The 26,033-nt window shown below is 39.0% G+C and overlaps 2 protein-coding genes across 5 annotated transcripts in view; one reads left to right on the top strand and one right to left on the bottom strand.

The window, feature by feature from the left end:
• Positions 1–24,476, bottom strand: part of SLC5A8 (solute carrier family 5 member 8) — a 97,282-nt gene extending 72,806 nt beyond the window's left edge. For 2 of the 4 annotated variants that reach the window (XM_039877975.1, XM_039877972.1), the window contains exon 1: positions 24,371–24,469. Coding sequence is in view for 1 of the 4 variants with exons in the window: in XM_039877972.1 (XP_039733906.1) it covers positions 24,371–24,436 (66 nt within the window). In the remaining 3 variants the exon portion in view is untranslated. Of the gene's footprint in view, positions 1–11,871; positions 12,004–24,370 lie in introns of all 4 variants that reach the window. The other 2 variants (XM_039877974.1, XM_039877973.1) reach the window with 2 other exon arrangements.
• UTP20 (UTP20 small subunit processome component) overlaps positions 24,403–26,033 on the top strand; it is an 80,811-nt gene continuing 79,180 nt past the window's right edge. The window contains exons 1-2 of the mRNA XM_039877970.1: positions 24,403–24,683; positions 25,566–25,646. Of these exons, the coding sequence (XP_039733904.1) occupies positions 24,435–24,683; positions 25,566–25,646 (330 nt within the window). The 5' untranslated portion in view covers positions 24,403–24,434. The remainder of the gene's footprint in view (positions 24,684–25,565; positions 25,647–26,033) is intronic.

Below are 26,033 nucleotides of genomic sequence, written 5' to 3'. Positions count from 1 at the left end.
AGACACATCAAATTGAAATATCTAAACTGCATGGAAGACTACTTCTTCTAATTTTTATGACTGGTGTTTTCAACAACCAAAAAAATGGATATGCAGTAAATGTCAAAATCATGAGAATGAGAATTTTCTCCTCTGATGTGTGTGATGATGTATATTATGGGAGATAATTTTAGGTGGTGGCTCAGATAGGTATTAAAATACATTGAATTATACAGGGTAAAAGTTCTTCTTAAAATTCATTTTCATTCCTTCTGATTACACCCAAGGTAAACTCTCCGTTGCTGCTGGGTGTTCTAGTAGCCCTCTAAACAGGGAGAACGCTTTAGGCTTAGAAATAAAAGAAGACAGGTTTAGTTAGAATTTTTCCTAATATTTTCTTTTGTTTTCATTAGATTTACCTTTATAGGTATATTCAACATTTAACAAGTGATGCTTGTCTCTAATTTTATGCTAATGATATGATGTCCCTTTTCCAAAAATAATTTAATTGTAAGAGACAGAGTTGATTAAAAAAATCAAATCAATACTAGTACAGGTAATGCAAAGGTATAGCAAATACTGTGATGGTAGTACAGAATGACAAAACTTTGGAAATCACTGCCCTAATGTACATTTAAATTACAAGGCATAAACAATTCCCAGAAGACAATATCTCCAATTAGTTCATCTCAATTCTAAATTCTGACCTGAAATACCCAAGAAGTGTTGGAAGGGGTGAAATTTGAGATGCCAGTATGCTCCCTCCTGTGACCCCACTTTCTCTCTCCCTCCTTGTTCAACTTTCCAATATGCATGCATCATCCTCAACTGCTCTTCAATGCCAAGATTTCAACATAGAAAGATAGGGGAGTCCTGTTTTATGGTAATGGAAATAAGGTCAATGTAATCATTTTAATTAGAAAGTTAATTTTCATCAAACCCACAGATGTGCTTAATCCACACTACTGAAAACATCTTCAAGTTCAAAGGACTACAACAACAAATTAACTAGCTTTGTAGTTATCATATAATAGTAAATAGAAAATCAATTTTTGACATAGAAATTATGGGATGGTCTTCAACTAAAACCAAGGTAAGTGTACTTTTAAATGACATGAGCTTTAGCAAAAATTAGATAGATAGATAGATAGATAGATAGATAGATACATACATACATACATACATAGACACACAGACAGACATGTAGATAGACAGACAGACATGGTACACATAACAGGTATATATTCATATCATTTGACACATGAAGCACTTACTATGGACAAGACGGTGTGCTAGTTGCTGCAGTGGATATACAGAGAAGCAAAGACGTGGCCCCTGGCCTCGCAGTCCTTAGTCTAGGCTAGGTTCCCCAAAAGACAACATACACAAACTTTCTGGCATAGAGCAAGTGCTAAATAAATGTTAATTCTCGTACCCTACTCTCCCCCTTCCACATTCTCATCCTTAATGCGAAATGAAAGAGCCTCATGAATTCCTTTTAAGTAAAATTAAAAAGAATGCACTGCAGGAGCCCCTTGGCCCTTCTAACAATGCAAGACATTTAACAACATGTACAAAAGATTTAACTGGAATAGAGTCAGAATTTTCAGAGTAAAATGTGTAGCCTCATTATCTGGGCTTTAGACTAGATGGAGGAGAGCTTTTGGAAAGCAGGACAGAGGCTCTCCAAGAAGTTAACAGGGCAAATTCCAGGAATTGTATGTCCCCACACCAAGCCCCACCTTGAGGTCACCATAGTCTACCAATCTTGGCAGCTATGACCATTGCAGGGTTGACACAAATGCATGCCCAGGAAGAGCTGGCTTTGGGGAATTCCAATATACTCTCTACATTATTCATGCTTGATGAAGTGACAGAGTTCTTTATAGATAAGCCAGAGAGCCTAGTCACACGCCTTGAAATTGTGCTCCAGATAAAGTCACAAAGGTTCATGAAAAGACATGAATAATCAGTTTTTCTTTTCTAACGCAATGGAAAATGTACATTTTTTTAGTTGCCCAGAGCCTAGCATAGTGCCTGATAGATCTAGGTGGCCATGATATCATGTGTTGTTTGAATAATGAATGAACTAAAAGTGTCACTTAGGAAATTGCCAGTTCTGTGTGATCTGTTAGGAGTCTAACAGAATGATAACAGCTAACATTTACATAGTTTCTATTGTACGCTAGGCACTGTTCTAAGTGCCTAAAGTTATTATATTTTTTACCCTTGGAACAATCCTCTGAGGTAGATATAATTATTAACAGGAACACTTATTTTATACCCACTGTACAAATGGGGAAATAGAGACTTGTAAAGATTAATATCACTTGCCCCAGATTTTCCAGCTAACAGTGATGCTGAATTTGAGCCCAGGCTGTCTGGCTCTGGAGTCAGCACCCCTAACCACTGAACCACACTGCCTCACAAGAACAATGGAAGCAACATTTCCACTTACCCTGTACCCTTTCCACAAAGAGATGCCTGAACATATGTACAGCCATGTTTGTTTTAGTAAATACACACCTATATCCTGTGAAGGTAGCACAATCTGAAATTCCGGACTCTCTTCTATCTAGTTAGGGACGTGGAACTTAAAAACATACAGTCTCTTTCCATCAGGAGAGAAAAGACTCACAGCTCAAACTCAGCAATAGTTTGTGAATACACACCTTCACATACAAACCCATACACAAAAGTTCATAAACCAGACTTTGAGGTCTTACTATGAAGAATCAACATGTATTTAACTTCAGAAGACCCCAGACTGCCTTCCTGAGTACAATCATTAACTCCAAATAAGTCAGGGCTGGTGCAGAGCCACAGAGAAAGAAGTTCAGCCCATTACTACTTTTTGAAGCTCCCAACTGTATGTATAAGTGAATAAATGCAAACACATGATTACTCGATGTGTAGGTTTTCTTAAATATTTACAAGTTAATAATTTTAACTAGTAAATTTGTAAACAAAGCATAATATGAAGAATAAATTGTTATTCAAAAGGTAATTAAAGTATTTATTGAAATAGTAGTTCAAAATATACTATAGAAGGTGTGACTTGGCAATGGGACACAAGTTTAAAGTTGCTGGTAAATATAGTATTTGTGATTGTGTGGGTAAAATCTCATTTGTATATAGAATTTTGAGACCCTTCCTAAATGTCATACCCTGAGCCAAATGGCCTTCCTAGTGCCCTGAGGTAGACCCTAGTAAAATCTAAGTGTGTCCCTTTCCCTCCCTCCATCCCTACTTTCCTTCCCTCCCTCTTTCCTTCATTTCTCTCTTCCCCCTTCCATTTATTTCATATTTTAAATAGATTATATATCATTATACACTCATCTGATTAAAGAATCTAAAAATCTAAAAATGATTACAATGAAGTCTCTCTCCCGCCTCTGCCACCTTCATCTAGCCAGTTCCCACCTTCCCCCAATAAATGACCAATTCCTCATATAGCCTTCCGGAGATTGTTTTCCTGTATACACAAGTGGATACTAATACACAGCTCCTCTCCTTCATACTTAAGTTCACAACATACCACAGATACCCCTCTGCACTTTCTTCATTTAACATGTTTTTGAGATTATTAGTACCTCATCCACATTCTTTGCATAGTTGCATAATATTCCATTGTATATTTGTTACAAAATATATTTGGCCAGTTCTCTGTTGATAAATAAACATGTAGGTTCTAGTCCATCACTTTGTTATTTTATACAATATTACAATGTCCGAACATGCCCATTTATCATTTCACTTGTATAAGAAAACTTTACTGAAAAATAGTAGTGGTTAATAAACAAAGACCTCTATTCAAACAAAAAAATGATCTTTGATAATGTATAGGAAACATAATCCTACTGAAATTTTGGATTCAAGTATCTACCTAAATGGCTTTATTCTGCTCTACTCTCTCTTTTGTTCTTCATTTCCTCCAAGGCTTAATGTCTATGGCATCTACTCTTAAAATGTGCTCTGGGGTTTATCTATATCAGAATCATCTGGAGTTAGGGATCAGCAAGTGTGGTTTGCTGGAACTCATCCCAGACCTGATGAATCACAATACTTTGGGATGGGCCTGAGAATCTACTTTTCAGTTAACTTTCTCCCCCACCACTAATGATTCATATGCACACTCAAGTATCCACTATGGCTATTGCCACCTATATCCCTCAAGCATCTTTAAGAATATTTAACTCTTTCCTGTGAATGCCTGAACATTTATCTTCCATAAATTCAGTTAGAGCACTTCCTTCCCTCTCGCTCTTTTATTGTGACTCTGAGAGAAGTGAAACACATATCTGAACTCTGAACCTTATCCTGTGAGTTTCAGGTTATTGTGTTTACTTATGGTTTTATTTTTAAATTATTATTATGGTGATATTAATAAAATCCAATAACTTTCAAGTGTACAATTTACCAGTAAGTCATATATATATTGCATTGTCTGTTCACCGCCCATAATTAGATTTCTTTCTGTCACCACATTACTTAAGATTTTAATTCCACATTAGCTAATTTAAAATTCAGCCAGTTTGTGAGCTCCAAGTTAATGTATGAAAAAAAACTAACAAATGATAACTGGAAAAATAATTAACCAACTTACCTTCAAAAAGCTACTAATTTTGTTTTTCTCCTTTAGTTTTGATTTGCCCTATATTTTTATCCAATTCTTGTCACTTTGAAAGCAATATCTGTTGCTATGCCTTTGGCCAAATAAAGTTTACAATCAATATCCCTGGTTCTTAAAAATCAATATTAATCCATGAAAGTCATTATTGATAGGGATGCCTAATATTTTGACACAGCATTTTCTATTCTATTAAAATTAATGGTTTCTGAAGCCCCTCTTGATGCTGCCTTTTATATTATGAAACGGAGAGCCTATTTTTGTTGAGTGTCTGTTATCGTGAGGTATAAACATAGTTACAAGAGGTGGCATAATGTAGTTAATAAAGTACAGACTTGAGACAGTCTACCTAGGTTGAAATCCTGGCTCTGCCACTTCCTAGCTCTGCGAGCGTAAGCAAGTTATTTCAACTCTCTGTGCTTCCATTTTCCCATCTCTAAAATGAGAGTAATAATATCATCTTGTAGATTTTAAAGGTGGCCACGATTTCTTCCTTCCATCCATCTATGCCTTTGCAAGATGATATTATAGATACTCCCATCAAGAGGTAGAATCTGTTTCTCCATCCCTTGAGTCTGGATTAGCCATGTGACTTACTTGGGCCAATACAACACTGGCAAATGTGAGACAACCAGATGCTTGTAAAGCACCTGCAGAAGCAGAGTGCCTAACTGACCAGCCACTGATTGCAGATGCAAGAAGGCCAGGTGGGACCAGTGGAAGAACTAACCTCCTGAGCACAGCCTGAATTGCTGACTCTGATTCATCTACTTCCTAACCATGTCTGTTTCCTTGCTGGATTCTTTCTGCTGTTCACTTTAAATGTTGGTGTACCATAGGGTTTGTCTTCTAATACTCTAATTGCTCTTTAGGAAAACCCAACTTCTTTCATATCTCAACTATTAGCCATATGCTCATGGCTCTAAATTTGTATCTTCAGTCTTTACTTCTTTCCTAAGCACCCCATGCAGCCTTCTAAAGGACACTCAAAATCCAATATGCCTAAGTACAAAGATACCACCTTCCTCCGAGCCTCCTTCCTCCTATATTCCTTTTTTAGTCACTGGCTTCATTTGGAAGCCCAGGTGATGGAACTACAGTCATGTGGACAGACATCAAATACTTTATTTTGTACCCTAATGGCTCTCAAATCCACCCCTCTCATCTTCATCGCTATATTTTTGCCTTAGTTCAGTTTCTAGTAATCTTTCATCCGACGTTCACCTTCTAACTGGCCTCTCCAATTCCAGTAGAGGGGTTGCAAACTGAAATTGCCAGGCAAGTAACTTAACTAAATAAAATACCCTCCTTAGATCTCAGACATTTCTAAATTTACAAGGTTTCACTTTGTTTTGGTTACCATCTTTGATTTTAAAACTTTTACATTTAAAGAGAATTATCATAAAGGAGAGGCTGATTTGCTTTTCAGGTAGGAGTTTGCAAGTTACTTTCAGGGTCGGGGAAGAAGCGGGTTCCTAGTCTAGGATCTAATTTGCAGGGTCTGAAACAATAAATTTGGTAAATTGTGGTGTGTGTGTGTGTGTGTGTGTGTGTGTGTGTGTTCATTTTAAATTTTTCTCTGCAGATAACTATATTTCTAAGAAATTTATATTACTCAGGAAATGCTATATTTACATAAAGAGATCTGAATGGAGAGTCTTATAAATGCCTTCAAAAGGCTTTTAAATATCTTGGCAGGTTCTCGAAGAGTCTAAGTCTGGGCCTCAAATTTTAGGTTCAGAAATCTACTTAGGCAGAACTCATGCTCACCAAACCGACAAAAAACTGAAGTAGAAACAAGAATATCATCTCTTTACCCATGTTGGGGTATGTATAGACCTTTCAGGGAAGTTGTCATTTTTGCTAGTCAGGAAAGCCCCTTTACATGAAGATGGTAGATCCAAGTAGCAACTGGTATGGACCATGATGGACACTGGATTGCACCATCCATTGTCCCTCCAGGACTGAAACATGCATTTCCTCAGCTGTGGAATCTATGATGAGTAATAGTCACATTGCCCTCAGCAGACAAGAGACTCTTCATCCAATATCATGTCCCCTGTCAGGAGCTGCCTGCATGCTTTGACTTGTTGATGTGTAGTGAAAAGACTTGGTTCCTTGCTCTAACTGAGGACAGCTCAGGACAACTGTGCAGGGCCATCCCTGCTCCAAAGGTCCCTGAGCGGTTAACTTAGGCCTTTGTTATGGCAGCCTTGGAATAACGTAGTCCAATTTCTTCCATTGCCACATATTGCTTCATTCATTATTCTAGAGGGATTGATCCTGAGAGCTCTTCCCAACAAATTTCCACTTCAGATTGCCTTTCAGAGAAACTGATCTGTAAGTACTCATAACTAGAGGTGCTCGTACTATCATTTTGACCAAAGATAAAAGGGGTAATAAATACAATAATAACAGCCACTATTTATTTAGCAGGGCCTGGACTAGATCCTTGGAATGACTAGAATGATGAAAAGATTATTAAGACCATTAGCTTGCTTTCCAGGAGCCTACCAGTAGATATTCAGCAGATCGAACATACAAACACAGCCACAAGGTAGAAATATCATGTGGAAGTTCAAAGTTGGGTCAAGAAAAGTTTCTTAGAGATCATGCCTCATCTGACTTTGGGGGGACTGGCAAGAGTTCACCAAGAGAAGGAGGCTAAGAGAACATTCTGGGTAGAGGAAAGCATGAGCAATGTGGTCAGGGCAGTCAGAATCATTGCTGGATTTACCAGACTGTGGAGTTGGCCAAAGGAACTTTTATGCCACCAAATTTAGTTCAATCTGTAAACAACTCACAAAGAGAGGTGGTCAGCAAGTGGGTAGAGTGGCACCACAGTATTCTCGGTACTTAGGTCTTAAACCTTTAGAGTTTAAAAGATGAGAGTAGAGAGGGAAGGCAGTAGTATTACCAGCCAATATGTGACCTCTTCACTGTATTCTTTACTTGGACACTGTGGGGAGGATGTCGCTCCATCAAGCACACACAGATTTCCCCTTGAGCCATCTCTTAGTCCATACCACATCCTTACTAACAGGGGCATCAGGGAATTCTTTCCCTCTAAACACCTTCTCAAGGTCTTATCAGTCTTTTTTCTCCTCTGTCTTTCCCCAAAGCCTCGCTCATCCTTTCTAGCATGTGACTCAGGCAACAAGTATAAATAGGGGCTAGCTAGTTTCCCCTCGGTTTAGCCAGGGGTAGTGTTTGGATGAGAGAGAGACAGTGCTTCAGATCCTGTGCTTAGGTGAAGGGGATAGAGGAAACAGCCCTTTCACTCCCCACCTGGAAGAGAAACATTCATAAGATAAACCAATCTCCTGCTGCTATTGGCCTCTTCTCACAATATAACTCAGATACTCTGGTCTACAAACACACTGACTTTTTCCTTCTCAACATAGACTTGCCCTCTCTCTCCCTCCTCCCTTTTATAAATCCTAGTTTGGTATAGGCCAGAGCTCTAAAAGAGGAAACTGTAGGCACCCTACCCCAGGAAAGGACATCCTAATATATAAAATGAGACTTGGAGATACCCCCAAAGTGATGAGCCTGTGTTCACACCCTGGTTTGTTGACTCTAAAGCCCATGGATTTTCCACACCACTGTTGTGAGGAATGACAGCAGGACAGCAAATGAATATATGGAGCATTTTCTAAGTGCCAGTCCAATGTTAGGCATTTTACATGGGTCACCTCGTCTAATTCTCCCAAGAGCTCTATGAAGGAGATATAAACTCAAGAGCAATTTTTCTCAAAGAATTCCACCATGATGCCCTCAATACGCAGAGGGGAGCCAGCTCTCACCCCCATGTGATCCAGGGTGCAGCTATGAACAGATGCTACAAACAAGAAATGTTTGTGCGGCCTGTTTCTTCTATAATTTCATTAAAATTTTAGGCTTCAATTCCATAAAAAATATTTAGTGTTTCTTTTAGTTTTAAAAAGTGATGTTCTTTCCCCCTTAAGTCCTCAAGTGAAAGTGACATTCCAGAAAGATACTCCTTCTTCATGTTGTGGTTTCCTTCACCTTGCTTCTGATGCATCACTAAGTGGAAATCCTAGAGTCATCAGTGTTAAGTTTATAATCATTATCTTAGGTCAGCAAATAGCAGGGTGTAAGCAGCATGGGAAGAGAAACCTTGCCTGTCTTGTTTACCACAGTTTCCCTAACACATAAAAGAGTGCCTGGACCACAAGTACTATTTGTAGGAGCTCAGATGGTACTTGTTGAATGACAACAAGAGGCAATCCCTGGAATGGAGTGTCGGCTTTTTATAAAGAGTTAGATCCCTTTCTCAATCACCCTCTCCACTTGAGAAACTGAGGGAACAGTCTGTACAACTGCATACTAAGCAAACATCACATCTATTGTTATGGAAAGATAAGTTAGGGTTAGTCAGCTTGCCCAAATTAGGGATGTAGCTCCTCCATCCCTATAAAAAAGTCCTTAGCAAGACTTTTGATTCTCGTTTACTTTCAATGAAAAGGATATTGAGGACACAAGATATAGCAGACTGACTAACAGGTACCACTCTACCTTGGTTCTCTATGAAATACTTCACTAAGTAATATACAGACATTACCTGTACTGCTTTCATCCCTTACCCAAGGGTGAAATTCCTCAACCATCCACACAGCAGCCTGGTTGCCAGTCTGAGTCAATCCAGTTTTTTTTTCTAACAAGATGGATCAAAAGGGGTGGGAGGTGTTTTGCTCCTATTCATTGTCTTCTCTAGAGTAGAAGTTATGGGCTTATAATAATATCTGTTATGATCTGAATGTGTCCCCTTCCAAAATTCATAGGAAGCCCTAACCCCCAGTGTGATGTTATTAGGAGTTGGGCCTTTAGAAGTAATTAGATTTAAATAAATGAGGTCATCAGGGTAGAGCCCCCATGAGGGGATTAACGTCCTTATAAGAAGAGGAAGAAACCAGATTTCTCTCAGTCTTTGTCTATCTGTCTGTCTGTCTCTCTCTTTCTCTTTCTGAACTATGTAAGGACACAGCTGGAAGTTGGCCATCTGCAAACCAGGAACAGAGTTCTCCCCAGGAAACAAATCTGCTGGCATCCTGATCTCCACTTCCATCCTCCAGAACTGTGAGAAAATAAGTGTTTGTTGTTTAAGCTACCCAGTCTGTGGTATTTTGTTCTAGCAGCCCAAACTAAGACAATATCCCATCACAAATCTCTTTTTGCCTTGTTTTGAATACAAAGGGCAAGTTTCTTTCTAGTTTTTATACAACCCTTTAAAGAAAACAAAAATAATTTCTAAACAAAGGGGCTTCAAGAAGGAGATTTGTAGATGTTACTTATTTTCTTTCCTTACAGCAGCTAAGTGGCCTTTCTCTGGGAAAGGGGTACTGAAATTTTGGTATAACTTACTTAATAACAATAGACAACCGTCATAGTGTATTCATCTCAACTGCTTCCCATGACAAAGAAAAATTGTTACCTAACTTTGTCATGAAAGATTTTCCCAAGGGTTTCCATAATAACATCTATTGTATTTTTTAAAAGGAGGTTATAAAATAATATGTATTATATAATTACATTTTTAATAAGTATTTATAGACATAAAAAAATGTTATGGAATGATACACCCAAGGGTGTTAACAGAAGCTCTAACTACATATTCAAATTGTGTATAATTTTCTAGTTTTTCTATTTGCTTGTCTAAATATTTTAATTCTTGTGTCACAAAAAAGGCATTGCTTTTGTAATGAGACAATTTTGTAATAAAATGTCTCAACTACTAAAATAATACAAGATTCAGAAAAGCTACATAAACAGTTTCTGAGCCTACCAACATTGTACTTACATTTAGTGCTTTCGGAAAGAGTAAGAAAATTAACATTTACTAAATACTTGCTAGGTTTCAACAATCCTGCAAGGTGAGTGATATTATTCTACATTTTTTTGATGAGGAAATTTAAGGTTCAAAGAGATTACATAGTCTAAATCACAGACCCCTGTACAAAACAGAGCCAGGATTAATCCAGATTCAGCTGATCTCAACGGCCATCCTCTCCACTTGACCAGGCAGCTTCCAGCATGGTGTAATAGAAAGCGCCGGACACCCGGCTTTACTCATCACCATTTATGGCACCTGTCTACAATAAATAGGCGGTCAACAATGGCTGTACCTAGGTGCATCTGAGTCAAGTTCCCTTCTTACAGCTCAGGAAAGAAGGACCATGTCAGGCTCACAGGCACTTCATTTGCTCCTTTCAATCACCAAGAGCAAAGACAATGGCTCTGAGATTCTTGTCACAAATGCAGTGCAAAGTACAGTATCTTTTAAGACTAAATGTGGCTTACATTCTTTCTGCTTGTGGTAAAAGCTCATTATTAGGGTGACTTAGAGCCCTTTGATAATTCTGAGATACACTTGCTCTAAGAGAAGCTTCTCTACGTCATGATCGACTGACAACTGGCCTCTTCTTTTAACAACTGGCAAAACATGACAGCATTACCTCAACTGTCCTTTGTTTTCCTGTTCTGTTGGGTGTTTTGTTCAGCATTAACATGACTTTGATTCCCGTCACACCAAGGCGCTTTAGGCAAATTATTTATGATTGCTCCTTGCCATCACATCACTTCAGTGAAGAACATAATTGCTAAACATTGTTTTCCCATCATTAAAATGGATGCAGTGGGGCCCTGCATACTGCACCTCATCGAATCAGTCTGGCAAAGTGGCAAGTGGAAAGTGGATAAGCCAATGTCACAAGTGGAAGAGAAGCAAACTGAACAAAACGTGCTGACATTTAGGGAGGGGTGGAAAACTATGTGTGATGTGTGGTGATAGAAGGAAAGCACGTGCATTACAACAAGAACTATTTATGAAGCTCTTACGATGGGCCAGATTCTGGGTCAAGTGTTTTACACATGGTATGTGATTCATTCCTACAAGCGGGAGCCGATCCAACTTGTGTGAGGCCTGAAGATTAAACATCTTGGGGTGGGAGTCTTTTAGATTACAAAATTAAAAACACAACATGCCTGAGGCCCCCCAGTGAGGGGCTCATACAAGGGAGGTGCTTGTACTTAAACTCCTTAGCTTCATGGTAAACCCATAAACCCTCTCAAGTATGTGTTATCCATTCTACGTGTAAGAAAGCTCAATGAGGTTAAGTCACAGGGCTACCGAGTGGCAGAGCAAGGATTTTCATGAGGTTTCCAAAATCCTTAAAGAATTGCCCTAAGCCCCGAAATAGGCAATTCATGAGGACAAATTCTCGTGAAAGAGCACACAATACCTTGATGTGGTTCTGAGTTTCCTGGCAGAGCCTAGCCCGTCAGAACCTGCATGGCTTGGGCATGTGGAGTCCTGCCAAGACCTCTGCAGGAATTTGCATCTTTCGGAGTCATAGAATCTGTAAAGAAAGCCACTGTTAAGGAGAGAGAAAGACAGGTTTTAGAGACTCTGCTCTTAGTATCTACAAACCAAAAAGCAGGGAAGAAAAAAAAATTCTTTTTTAGACACACATATTTAATTTATCCGCAATCTTGGATAAGCAGTTACCAGTGTTCAAAGCCAGATGCAGGGATGTTCTGGTAAACCAGGTCAGGGGGCTGAGGGAGCCCCAGTTTGTTGCATTTGCCAATTTCTATGGTGTCAATACTCCCACCATGGGCAGTTTCAAGATACCAATGGTTGTTTGGTTCACAGAATTTTTTAATATTTAGCAATCAGCTCTCACAAGCAGGTACAAGCTACTCCAGCACACCACTAGCTAGGTGTTGGACTTGGCCGTGATGGTCATGGTCTCAAGTCCTTTGGTAATAACGAAGCTCTTTTTTAAAACTCAGAGGCAAATATCCTTGGCCCTGAAATCTTATCTACTTGGCACTGTGGAAAGAGGATTTGAGACTAATCGTAAAGTCTCAAAAATGTTAGGGAAATGAGTTAGGGGTTCTTCCTGGTCCACCATGACCCATTATAAAATCTTTCTGTAACATGTCTGAACTACTGAGGTAGGTATAAATGCTCAGCCCCTGTTACCATACCTACTGACCCCACCCAAACCTTGGTCCCTTATCCCCACCCCATGAGTAACTGCAACAGCCTAGGAGAGGACAACTGGTAAAAGCAAAAAGGGACAAGTCCAACCTCTTCCTTTTACAGATAGGGAACTGAGGCTCAAGGAGAAGAAAGTGACAAAGGTCTGATAGGATTTTAAATACTAGAAGTGAGACTAAAAGTTAAGTCTCCTGACTGTCTAACATCTTGCTGTTTAAGCAATGAAGCCTTATTGAGCTGACAGGAGTCCAGATTTTAGTTCAGAATGCAGCCCAGCTGATTCATTTCAGGCTTCTGACCTCCTGATTATACACTGCTTTGGGCCACTAAGTTTATGGTAATATGTTACAACAACAACAAACTAATGTAATGCCCAACTCTGAGTATACCCTCAGGAAATGTTTATTAGAAAATAAATAGATGAATTAGGTGACAAGCATCTCTTCTTATAGGAAACATGGAATTGTAATCCAACGTAATTTTAAAAGATTTATTTACTCCTGAAATCTAAATATTAGGAGTTATATCTTCAGTTCCTCTAAACACCCAAACCCAGACTAAATGCAGGCAGAAACAAGCCAAAAAAAAAAAAAAAAGCTGTATTTTAAGAGACAATGATACCTAAAATTTATTGAACACTTACTATGTGCTTTATTTGCCTTCTCTTATCTAATTCTCACAACCACCATATGAGGGAAATAGTACTACCATCCTCCACAGAGGGGTTAAATAATTTTTCCAAAGTCTCAGAGCTTATTAGTGACCAGGCCAGGATTAGAACCCAGGCTGACTTCCAAGTTCAAGCATGTGACCTCTACTATGTCCTGCCTTGGTGTGGGGAGGGCACAGCACTAGATGATCAAAGCCTGCTGCACTGGAAGTCACCAGGTAAGGATCCAGATCTGCCTCTGTGTGGCCCTAGGAAAGTTCTTTAACTTTGGGATCTGGTTTCTTATTCTGAAAAATGTGGAGTTTGGGCCAGATGACCTTTAAAGTCTCTTTCAGAACAGGATTTCCGAATCTAGGAACCCTTTCTGAATCAAGTTCAAGGAAAATCACACATGTTAAATGAGTGAAATAAGAACAGGGTAGTGTCATACCCTGCTTGATGCACTGAAGGAATTTGCTTCCTTTGGTGAGCACTTGGTTGTATCCCAGTATCCTTTTGCTTATTTTATCTCTTTACCATATTTGTTTTATAAAAGGAATGAGGATGAATGTGTAAACTGATTACAAAAATGGCTCTAATTCTCCACTCCTCCCTGCAGCCTTTTGCAATGGGAATTTGCAGCTCTTCCCATCAAGAGATAGAGACCATTTCCCAACACCTTGAATATGGGCTGTTTTTGTGACTTGCTTTGCCCAGTAGCATACAGTGGAAGTGGTGGTGTGACAGTTCTGAGCATAGGCCTTGCACTCTTCCAGGCTCTCTGAGGCCTGTACCTTACTATGAGAAAAGCCTGAACTAGCCTGCTGGATGATGAGAAATCACATATAACAGAGCCCTGTAGCTAAGTCATTCGACCCAAGGCCATGCTAGATCAGCCAGTCCCTGACCAGTTGGTCATCACACCACTTGAATGAACCCAACCAAGATCAGCCAAGGCCAATTCAGGACAGTAGAATCACCCAGCCAACCACAGACTTGTTGCATGCCACTATGGCTGTTTTTTAAGCAGCTTTATTGTAGCAATAGATAACTGATACAGTGTAGCTTTCAGGCAAATCTGGTATATGAGTTATGCTTGTATAAAACAGAACAATTTATTAATTACTAACATTAATCTAGGTTTGCAAGCAACAGAAATCTGACTTAGACTTGTTTAACACACAAGGAAATTTCATGTTATTGAAAAGTCCAAGGGTAGACACGGCTAGATCTAGATGACCCAAATTTATCATTAGCAACTTGATTCTTTCCATCTATTGGTTCTACTTTTGTCTTAGTTCCATTCTCAGGCAAATACTCCCTCATGGTGTAAGATGGCCACCCATATCCTCCAGCTTATACTCTGCTGTATATTAGTCATTAAGTAGAAAGAGGATTTCTGTTTTCCAATAGTTCAAGTAAAAGTCCTAAGGACAACTTCTATTGGACTGACCAGCATCACACACCTATCCCTGAACCAACCACTGTTTTTTCAGGGAGATACACTGGGCCTGTGCCTAGGGGATGGGTTGGTATTAAAATCACATGGACTAAGAATAAACGAGAAGGAGATTTACTAAAGGAAAATCAAAACAATGCTACCAAAAGAATGAGGAATAGAAGAAAACAACATATGTCTTCTACACTCCTTGGTATTACTAATTAAAGAAAAAGAGAACGAAGTAATAAAATAGCATTAATTCTTCTGAAGAACAGAAGGCAGTTCACTCCTACCTATACAAACTTTTCAACACTGATGTCAAAGTAGCTATTATTATGCACAATGCTTCTTTCACTCTGCCCAGGTGGTCTAAAAATAAAACTCTGATCACATCTATCACATAAGTAGACAATAAGATCAAGTGGCCATCACATCAAAGGGAGGGCTTGTGACTGTCATAGGAGCTATGAGGTATCTGAACTTAATCTCAAGACTCTTTAAAGTGTGCCCATGAGCTATATGAATCATAAAATTGCTTCTAAGTTCTAAATGGAGAGGCGGCATAGTGATGTGGCTAAGAGCACAGATTCTGGGTACAGCCTGCATATGTTTGGGTCTCAGCTCTGGTTGCTTTATGAGACTATGTGATTTGGACAAGTTACTCAGTCTCTCTGTGCTTGTTTTCTCATCAGTAAATGGTAATAACAGAATTTAACTTGTAGGAAGAGGAAATGAGTCATTATATGCAAAGCACTTGGAACATTATCTGGTTCATAGTAAGAGATATCAATTATCTGGGAAGATGCATGTGACAACAAGACCTTTGAACATGGAGTAATAAAGTCTGCCAACATCGGTCAAAGACATGCGACCCTGGGTGAGTCACTTATTGTTTCTGGGATTATTTTATTTCTTCATCTATAATATGATGGAAACTATATCTACCCTGCTTACCTCACAGGGCAGCCAAAGGATCAGAGGTGATGGATGCTAAATTCTTTGAAAACCTCCAAGTCCTTTATAATAAAAGGTCTTATTAATGCTAAGTATCTTCATCCAGGTTATCTGATTTGTGTGCAATCAGGGCAGTCTTTCATCCCCTGCTGTTTTGTGCAAGGCATCATTAGGAAAGACAATCTGCTGCTGACTTAAAATAATAGATTCCCCAACCCAACCTAGTTTAAAAGTTATTAGAATTGTTTTGAGATTTGAAATACTCACCACTACTGTCTGTACCAAGCATGAAGTAAAGTTGACTATAATAGAAAGGGTATTAAACTAAGGGTCAGGATACCTGGATTATAGCTCCTTGTGGTGCTATTAATTTACTGTGTTGTCTCTGGTGAGTCATTTTACCTAGTCTGTAAAATGAATGCTTATAATACTGTGACTGCATAGCTCTTGTGACAGAGATGTTCCTGAGCATTAGGGTTCTGGTCACTTCATGGTAGAGAATTACTTATCACTTAGGTTAAATCACCATGAATCTCTGGAAAATATATCCTCCCAAATGGCATTTGACTATAAATATAGCATTTGATTAAGAGAATACATCCAAGAGTACAATCTTGAAACGATAGCATCAAGAATTGAGTACTCTAAAGCTGGGGGCTCTGCCATCTACCTTACTTGGCTTCCGAGGGTGGTCCAGTCAATGCCGTTTCCCAGCCAGTGGAAAGGAGGAAGGGTCCAAAGCAAGTGGCTTTATCCTTCAGCAAGTGACCTAGAAATTACGCACTTCCACTTATATTCCATTGGCCTGAACTTGGTCATAACTCTATCCCCAGATGCAAAATGGAGAGGGAAGAAATGTAGTCTGTGATGCAAGGCCACATTACCAGCTAAAACTTGAGGTAGAGGTTCTTTTTCTAAAAGACGAAAAGAAGAATGAAATCTAGGAAACAATTAAAAGCTTCTGCCATACTCTGTATCCACCTGCTGTATTCATCTCCATAGCACTTAATTGCCATAATTGTCCATAGAGTCACATGTTTATTTTTTTGTCTTCTCGCACTAGAAAATGAACCTCATAAGGGCAGGAAATTTGTTTACCACTGTATCTTCATTCCTTAGATCAGTACCTAATAAATAAGACTCACTGAGTGAATAAATAAATATGTTTTTTTTGTTGTTTCATTTTTGTTTTGTTTTGTTTTTGCTGGTGTTCTGCAGCACTCCTCTTTCTGACTCATTTTGAATCCCTCAGATCCAAATTTTCTCGTGTTAAAGAGATTCTGGTCTTACTTCCTCTTGGTGCCCCAAGGATTCAAGAGCAAAGTGCTGTCTTTCTAGATCCCATCTAAGATTGTCATGAGGTTCTCCAAAGGACTTTGGGTTCAGAAGGAGAAGGAGTTAAGAGGAGATGCAAAATTTTAAATTTATAGGCTTTTATTTTTGGAGCAGTTTTAAGTTTAGAGAAAAACTGAACAGAAAGTAAGACAATTCCCATATACCCACTTTCCTTCCCCACACAATCTCCCATTTTAATAACTTACATTAGTGCAGTATACTTGTTACAATGACTAGAGCAATCATTAACTAAAGTCTAAGTTTAAGATTCATTCTTTGTGTGTGTAGTTCTATGGGTATTGACAAACGTCATGTGTCCACAACTACAGTAGCATACTGACTAGTTTCATTGCCCTAAAATCCCCTGTGCTTCATCTACTCATCCCTCCGTCTCCCTTCTTCCCCAAGCCTCTGGCAACCACTGATCTCTTTATTTTCTCTAAAATTTTCCCTTTTCCTGAATTTCACATAGTTGAAGTCATCCAGTATATTGCCTCTCCACATTGACTTCTTTCACTTAACAGTATACATTTAAGCTGCTTCCATTTTTTTAATAATCTGATAGCTCTTTTTTTTTTTATTGCTGAATATTCAATGGTATGGATACAACATAGTCTGTTTATCTACTCAGCTACTGAAGGACATCTTAGTTCCTTTCAAGTTCTGGCAGTTATGAATAAAACAGCTATAAACATCTGTATGCACATTTTTATGTGTTTGTAATTTTTCAATTCATTTGAATACATAGGGTGATTGCTGGATCATATGATAAGCAATGTTCACCTTTGTTAAAAAATAGGTAACTGTCTTCTAACGTGGCTGTTACCATTTTTCATTCCCACTAGCATGTGTATGTAAATGAGAGTTCCTGTCACTCCAGATTCTCTCCAGCATTTGGTATTTTCAGTATTTTGAAGCTTAGCCATTCTAACAGGTGTGTGGTAGTATATCATTACTTTAATTTGTAATTCTCTAATGAAATATGATATTGAGCATCTTTTCATGTTTATTTGCCATCTGTATATCTTCTTTGGTGAGGTGTCTGTTCAGATCTTTTGCCCATTTTTTAACTGAGTTTTTTTCATTGTTGAGTTCTGAGTTCTTTGCATATTTTGGACAGAAGTCTCTTACCAGATATGTGTTTCGCAAGTATTTCACCCAGTCTGCGGCTTGTCTTTTATCTTAAGATATATTGTCTTTAAAGGTATTCTATCACTGAAATCAAAGAGTGGTATAAAAGAAATCAAAAAACATCCCCTTCTCTACCTCCTCCAACTTATTATTGTATGTATGTAAGTAGTTCTGGAAGCAACTCTAATAACTATCTGACTTCAGATAATGCAACAATAAAAGCATGTATGTGTATGTACATTACCTCTTTTGATGTGGGATTACTTTTAGAGTCACACAGCTGAGTGAATCTCCCAGGACTGGAACCCAGGATTCTTGACTTCCGGTTTGACATTCTTTCCATTCTATCACAATGACTGCTATCATTACAATTTTACATTTGACTTTTTTTGATTATTACTCAGCTTATAAATATCTGTGTTCATTGGAAGGCCGGAGTTTTCAGTCTTGTTTTTTAGCAACACAAAAATGTTAAATTAGCTGTAAAAGTATCAGCTAATTTAGTTGAAAAAGGCTTAAGCACAAAAGAGGGAATTCATGAACTAATGAAACTGAAAAGTCCAAGATGGATCCAGTGACTCAAATTAGTTAATCAGTCTCTCTCTTTCTCTGACTCTATTTTCCTTTGATAGACTTCATTCTCAGGCAGACATCTCCTTGAAGTGACAATGGCCACCTTCAGCCTCTTGTCATCTTGGCAAATCCAAGAAAAAGAAGCACCTCTTTCTCTATAGCTCTAGCAAAAGTTCCAGGTAGGGCTTTTGGCCTAGCTTGGGACACATGGTCATCCGTGAACCAGTTACCTGACCAGAGAAATACCAATTAGGATACAGGTCCTGCCTGCACCTACCCTGAACCTCAGACATTGAGAATGAGGGAACAGTGATTCTTCAAAGGAAAATCAGGATGCTGTTTCTAGAGGAAATGAGAACAAAAACTATCAGGAAATCTACAAATGTTTACCACAAGAGCCAAGCATTTATTTCTCTACATCTGTCTCTCCTAGTTTACACTCTTAAGATGTGGGGCAGTACAAAGCACTGAACTTAAAGTTAGAAGACCTGGATTCAAATTTCTCTGCCATTTAGAAGTTCTCCGAGTCTCAGATCCCTAATCTTTAGAGTGAGAATAATACGACCTACCCCATAGATGTGGATAGGACAATTTAATAATGACAGTAGCAAACACTTATATAAAGTCTAAACAGTAATAATAGTAAACACTTTCTATGGCATATGGTATATGCCAGACAATGTTCTAAGTGCTCAAACATACGTTAAGCCAGCGATTCTCAAACTTGAGTCTGCATCAGAATTACCTGGATGACTGGGCGCCACCCCCAGAGTTTTTGATTCAGTGGAGGTTTGAAGTGGGTCCTGAGAATTTACATTTCTGACAAGTTCCATTAAGTGCTGGTGCTGCTGGTTGGGGACCGCATTTTGAGAACAAAAGTATTAGGTCACTGACTCCTCAGAACAACCCTATTTTGGGGCAAGTGCGCTGAGGCTCATATAATAGTGGTAGAGCAAGAATGTGAGTCTAGGAGGCCCGGCAGCAGAGTCCGAGCTTACCTCTCTTTCAAAGCAGCAAATAAGATGTAACGAGACAAAAATCAATTTGGATGCAAAGACACAGCCAAGGGGAAGTGGGAGATTGGAGAAGGGTTGAGATAAATCCAAATTGTATGAAAATGTGTATGTAAAAACAATGTGGATGTATAAATTGCTCAAATAAACAGGTTAATTCATGTTATCCTCTGGTATCTCTTAAAAGAAAATAAGGAATGTAAAGTTCATGACCCAAATGTAAATAGTGGGTAAAAGTGAGAAAGGAAAACAAGCCGAACACAGAAGGCAATGGTGGGTTTGTACGTGCGCATGTGTGTGTTTCAGAGGATGGGGAAGGGTGTTACAAATATTTCAGCACCGACTGAAAAACTGCACCAACCCCCCTGTAAAAAGTTGAGTCACTCACTGGATGAGACTATAAAAGCAACAGCAGCTGCTGCAACAACCTGCTATTTGCAAGAGGCATGTTTAAAACCTTCTGCTTGAGGAAAAGTCTAATGAATGAGGCTGCAAAATGAAATGCCTACAGAGGCCAAGTGCATGGGCCAGGGGCAGGGCAGCCGGGAGTGGTGTGGACAGAGGCAAAGGGGTCACCGCTACTCAGCTCCAGCCAGTTACTGCTTTTCTGAATGTGGGCCCAGTGTTGTGCATTTTTTTATTTTTCAGAGAAGCTAGAAATCTGGATTTTCACCAGAAATCTCCAGATTTTTAATAAACTTAAGTATTTCAAGTATATTGGTTGGTAAACAAAACATATCTGGGCTACACTGGGCTTGGGAGGCCCACCAATTTGCAATTTCTTATCTAATGTCTGTGATGCCTGAGCTTTAAACAAGGAAAAGGAGAATAGAAGCTCAGTGGCCCCAGTGCTGAACAGTGTGGTCACATAACTGAAAATAATAAGTGTTATATGGATGACAAGAGACTCTGACATACTCGATGTCAAGGATCTCCTTACCAACTAAAAAGTGAAAAGGCAGAATTGGTTATTATGCCTAATATTTTAAAGGTGAGGAAACTGAGGCTCAGAGATTAAGTTGCTAATTCAGTTATCAATTAGCACATGGAAAACTCTAGAACTAGGACCCAGCTGGTTCTTCTGAATCCAAACTCCATGCTCTTTCTGCCTCCTGTGTCACATACAACTATGAATAGTACATAGTTCTCTCAAGAAATAAATGATCTGTGGATCAGCTTACTTTACTGCCATAATTAAGAGTTATTAAAATATCTTCCTTGGTCCACTCTTCTCTTTTGCTTCACTTCCAGTTGGTTTGAGATCTCACTTCACTAGTCCCTTTTTCTGAGTGGGGATAATCTCTGGTTTGATATACTGCACCCCTTGAGCCCTTATTTAGATAAGACCATGCCCCCAGGCAGAGTTGTCCCATTCCTGACCACCACGTACAATATCTTAATCTTTCGACAGCCTTGTGTTACTCCTGTACCCACTTTTATAAATAAAGAAACCAAAGCTCTCCCCACCTCTCAATTTCACTCTGTCTTTTATGTTTTCCTTTTCATTAACCCAAAGATGCTAACAGTGACACTGATGCCTAGTGCTAACTTGACAAGATGTGGCTTTGGATTAGGAACTAAAAATAACTGAATTTGTACTCAATTATTTTGAATTTTTCTATATACTGTTCCCTCTACCTAGATAACACCCTTCATATCTATGCTCCTCCCTTGCCTGGCTAACTTCTATTTATCTTCCACGTCTCAGCTTAGATGTCACATCCACCAAGAAGCCTTCTATGGATTTACTTCCACATCTAAGCTGGGTAAACTTCTCATGTGCTCGTATAGTCCCCTGGGTTTGAAACTGCACTGTGCTAGACACTAAGGAAACAAATATTAAAAAGCAAAACTTCCGGGAGTTCTGGATCAAGTTTAATAAGAAATTAAGGAATTATACATAAGTTTTCTGGCTTCTATGGATAGGGCAGGCGAAACTATAGTGAAAAAAGGAAACAGGTTGGCATGGGATATCCAAGGCCTTAGCACAGAGGGCAAAAGCTGGGGACAAGGAGATGTTCTAAACAGCAGTGCTCTTCATGGCTGATTTGGCTACTCCACAGAATCTTAGAAACTTAGCTTTGGGAGAGACCTTAAAAATCACATGGTATAACCTATATCTAATGCAGGAGTTATACTAGTCTTGAGTTTGTCAGGGTTAAACAAAGTACGATATGCTGTGATAGAAAGTTGAAAAAGTACATGGTTTCTGCCCTTAAGAAACTTGTCAGGTAGCCAGATAGTAGAAAATAAATGGTCAATTATTTATCTATGCAGCAAACATTTATTCCATGCTCTATGTGCCGAAGATTGGTATTATTAACATATCCATTTAATAGATTAGGAAGTTGGGTCTTAGGAAGGTAAAGTAACTTGTCAAAGGTTGTGCAGTTATGGTACTGGCACCTTCTAAGCACCTTTCATCCATTAGCTTATTTACTATGCATAACAGCTCCCTATAAGATAGGGACTTATATTAGCTTCACTTCACATATGAAAAAAATGATGTTTAGAGAATGTAAGTAACTTCCCCAAGGTCACACCACTAACAAATGATAGAGCTAGGATTCAAACCCAGGCAATCTGGTTCTAGCATCCAGTGGGTTCTTAACCACCATGTTATATTGATAAATTGTTCAACCAGAGTTGTCAGTGAGAATCATATAATGAGTAACAATGTAATACATAACATGTGTCAGTTCTCTCCACTCCTTAGTTTCCTATTAACTCCATTACCAAAAAATAAATAAAAGAGAAGGAAAAGGACACAATTATCTGGGGGTGATTTTGGCAACAGGTTGGGAACATTGCTGAGAGTGGGGGATCTGACCTTCAGGTAACTGCAGACTTCTCACTCTGAAATTATCTACACAGTTTAGTGCAAATGAGCTTATGTGCATTTTTCTGAGACATTCTACAACTTTCTATGTCTTCCTTAAGGAATCTATGACACAAAAAGAAAAGAACCACCTAATAAAGAAAGGGAGGGGAAATGCCAATTAGCCTACTGGAAGCCAGCCAAATGCTGGACACTTCTATATTTTATTATTAAAAAATAAAATCCATAAATGCTGTGGAGCCGTTAAAAATAGTTACAACTATTGTAACTATTGGCTTAGAAAATATTGATGTTGTAATGCTAATAATTTAAAAGTGTTATACTTCACTTCTTCACCTGATTCCATCCTCAATCCATGCATATTTTGCTTCCTTTCCTCCACATGGACTGTATTTGTCAAGGTCACCAGGGACCTTCACCATGTCAGATTGTTTCCACGTCAATAATAGTCCATTTCTATCTCAGTGGCCCTTTCCCAGGCACCTTCTTGGCCACTGCTAATTGTTAGAGCACTCGAGAGTTCAATTTGGGTCCTCTTCTCTCCTTCATCCTTCTTTTCATCACTCTCTCCATAAGTGATCTCATCCAGTTCCATGGCTTTAATTACTTCACACTTTCAGTAGTTAAGTGTATATAAAGAATTTAATTCACAACTCCAGCCCTGACCTCTACAATGATCCCTAAGTAGGAATGTATTTAGTTGTCTACCTAACATCTCTCCTTGGCTATCTAAGATGTAAGTATCTCAGACTAAATCTTGCAAACAGAATTATTATTATTATTATTATTATTATTATTAATGTCTTGTTCAGCTCACAGAAGAGTGAATGGCTCATAGCAGATTCTCAAGAAATGTTTGCTGAATGAATAAGTGAAAAAAATATATATACAGTATACACACACACGTTTGTACAATTATGTTTAACAACACATCATTAGAGTGGTGGGAAAAAAACACCAAAATGTTAACTGGTTGTGCATGAAACTATAAGATTTGTCTTTAAAACTTTTTCTATTTTTCAATTTTATTTAGAGGATAGTGGTTAAGAATATCAGACTTCGGAGCTGAGTGACCTCTGCCAGACTGCTACTTCTTGCTTTTTTCATATAGTAAATAGGCTTTAAAATATGTACCTCATTTATATTCAGGCAGCATTCACAATATGCTTGAAGATAAAAGTGAATAAATAAAATGGAGTCACTATAGCCAAGGCGCTAAATTACTAAAATCAAGTATATTGTGATATGAGGAGAGGTTTGTTTTAAGAAGCCTGGGAACTTAATCTTTTGAAATTTCCAGTCCTGTGTAAATGCCCCGACACACAACTACCAGATAACCCTCTGATTACCCCAGAGGGACTAAGGAAAGAATGGTCCTGTATCCAGCCAACTGAAGGTCCATTATCCAGACCACAAGGTCATTTACAGGATTACCATCTTTCATCAAACCAGAGGCTAAGATAAAAATGCAAGACTGATTCTTCTCAAGAATGTACTTTTTACTATAAGAACCCTCTACTTTTCTTTTTTGCAGAATACTCTGGGTATTGCCCAGTTGCATTCTCTGTTTACAAACTCTAAGACCCTTGAATAAATCTCTCCTATGTATTTCTTGACAAAGATTCCTGACACACTTGTTCAGTGTACAGGGTTTGCTGTGAAATTATGAACGTAAAGACCCGCTGCAGGATACAAACTGAGTGGTAGTGAGTGTTAGGTGATAATGATGACAAACGTGTTTTCTTTTACAACAAAAATATATAAACTTTTACTGAAGGGAGTAACTCCACATCCACATACCCGCCAGCCCGGGACTCTGCGGCTCTCTCCGGCTTCCCGCGGCTCCCGGCGAGCGGCGCCGCGCATGTTCGGTCCCCTTCTTCCGCCCACGTGGCCCTCTCAGGCTCCTCCCCGTCTCAAACATGGCGGCGTCCAGGGGCTCAAACCGCACGTGAGAGAGTTTGGACACCTGGGAATCTGCACTGTCCGCCAGTTTCCGTTTCTTAACCTCGGCTGCATCCCTTCGACCCTTCCGCAGGCCCTCGCGGGCTGCTGCGTCTCTGCAACCATGAAGACAAAGCCCGTTTCCCACAAGACCGAGAACACATATCGGGTGAGTGAGGGAGCTTGGACCAGGAGCCGTGAGTCCCTGGTGTCTCAGACGTGGGACTGGCTCTGAGCGGGACTCCCGGGGCTGCAGATTTCTGGGCCAAGCGTTAGTCACTTGCCCCGAGACTCTGGCAAAAGATGGAGACTCTCCGCGTGTAGTAAACATGAAGTACGAAAATAAGTCGGGCAGCAAATTTCACCCATGGTTTGTGGGGTCTGGCTTGCGTGGGAAACCCCTTCAGTCCAAGTTCACTCTCACAAACTAATTCTTTAGGAGCTATTCTCCCCTGCTGTTTTACCTTTAAAGGCCAAATTAGAGGGCGGGCCGGTGGGAGAACTTGAATGATTTCCAACCAATGGCTATCACACTTTCTCTACCCTTTGAGAGTTTCTTCCTTGTGATACAGCCATAGGTTTGTATGTGTTTAAAATCAATATTATTGCAATGACTTAGTCAGATCCCTGTGCTTGTAAAGAGATATGAAACTTAATAGGTCTAGCAAGGCCACATCGCCAGCTTTCACCTAGGTCTGCTGTAGTCTAGCATGAAAATTTTATTTGAAATGATATAACTGAAAGAACTTATGCAAACATAGTCATAGAAGTATTCTATTATCTTACAGTAGCGTAGTGAATTTTTTTAAGGCTCTATATTCTTTCTTATACATTTTTTGATTGGTTGAAAATACAAGTCTGAAATTGCAAGGGAAGCCTACTATTATTTATAGCGATAGTACAAGAGGAGGCTTATGGAAGCTTTAAACTTTCCACTTTCACAAGGGAATTGTCCACATGTGGCTGTTATACAGCATTCAAACAGATACTCAAGATGTGGTAAATATTAAATGATGATGTATCTTAACTATGCTCCTCCCCCTTCCCACAGTTTCTTACATTTGCTGAACGACTGGGGAATGTGAATATCGATATTATTCACCGGATCGATAGAACTGCGAGCTATGACGAGGTAAGAAAATGTTGTACTAACCAGTCTTAGAGTAGTGATAGTCATTTTTTTAGTCTCTGCTCTTAGAAATGGCTTGAAAATCAACATGAAATGCATTAGTCCTGTGCTATCTAATAAAATAGCCACACATGACAAATTAGATTTAAATTAAGTAAATTAAAAATCCAAGTGTTCAGTAGTCACATGTGGCTAGTTGCTACCATATTGGACAAGTGCAGATATGCAACATTTCCATCATTGCAGAAAATTCTATAGCTTTGATACTAGGGTGGCTTCTGTGATTCTAGCCTTTCTCTTTCCCATGTTTATTCCGAGCACTGTTGCAGATCCATATTCTTGAAGCTACAATTTAAAAAGGGTTTGAGCAAGTCACCTTTCTGAGGCTTA

This window comes from Pteropus medius, unplaced genomic scaffold, assembly GCF_902729225.1.
Source record: "Pteropus medius unplaced genomic scaffold, Ma_sr-lr_union100, whole genome shotgun sequence".
Classification (NCBI taxonomy): domain Eukaryota; kingdom Metazoa; phylum Chordata; class Mammalia; order Chiroptera; family Pteropodidae; genus Pteropus; species Pteropus medius.
The sequence above is the reverse complement of the archived record's forward strand: the minus strand, read 5'-3'. Positions and strand labels throughout refer to the sequence as shown.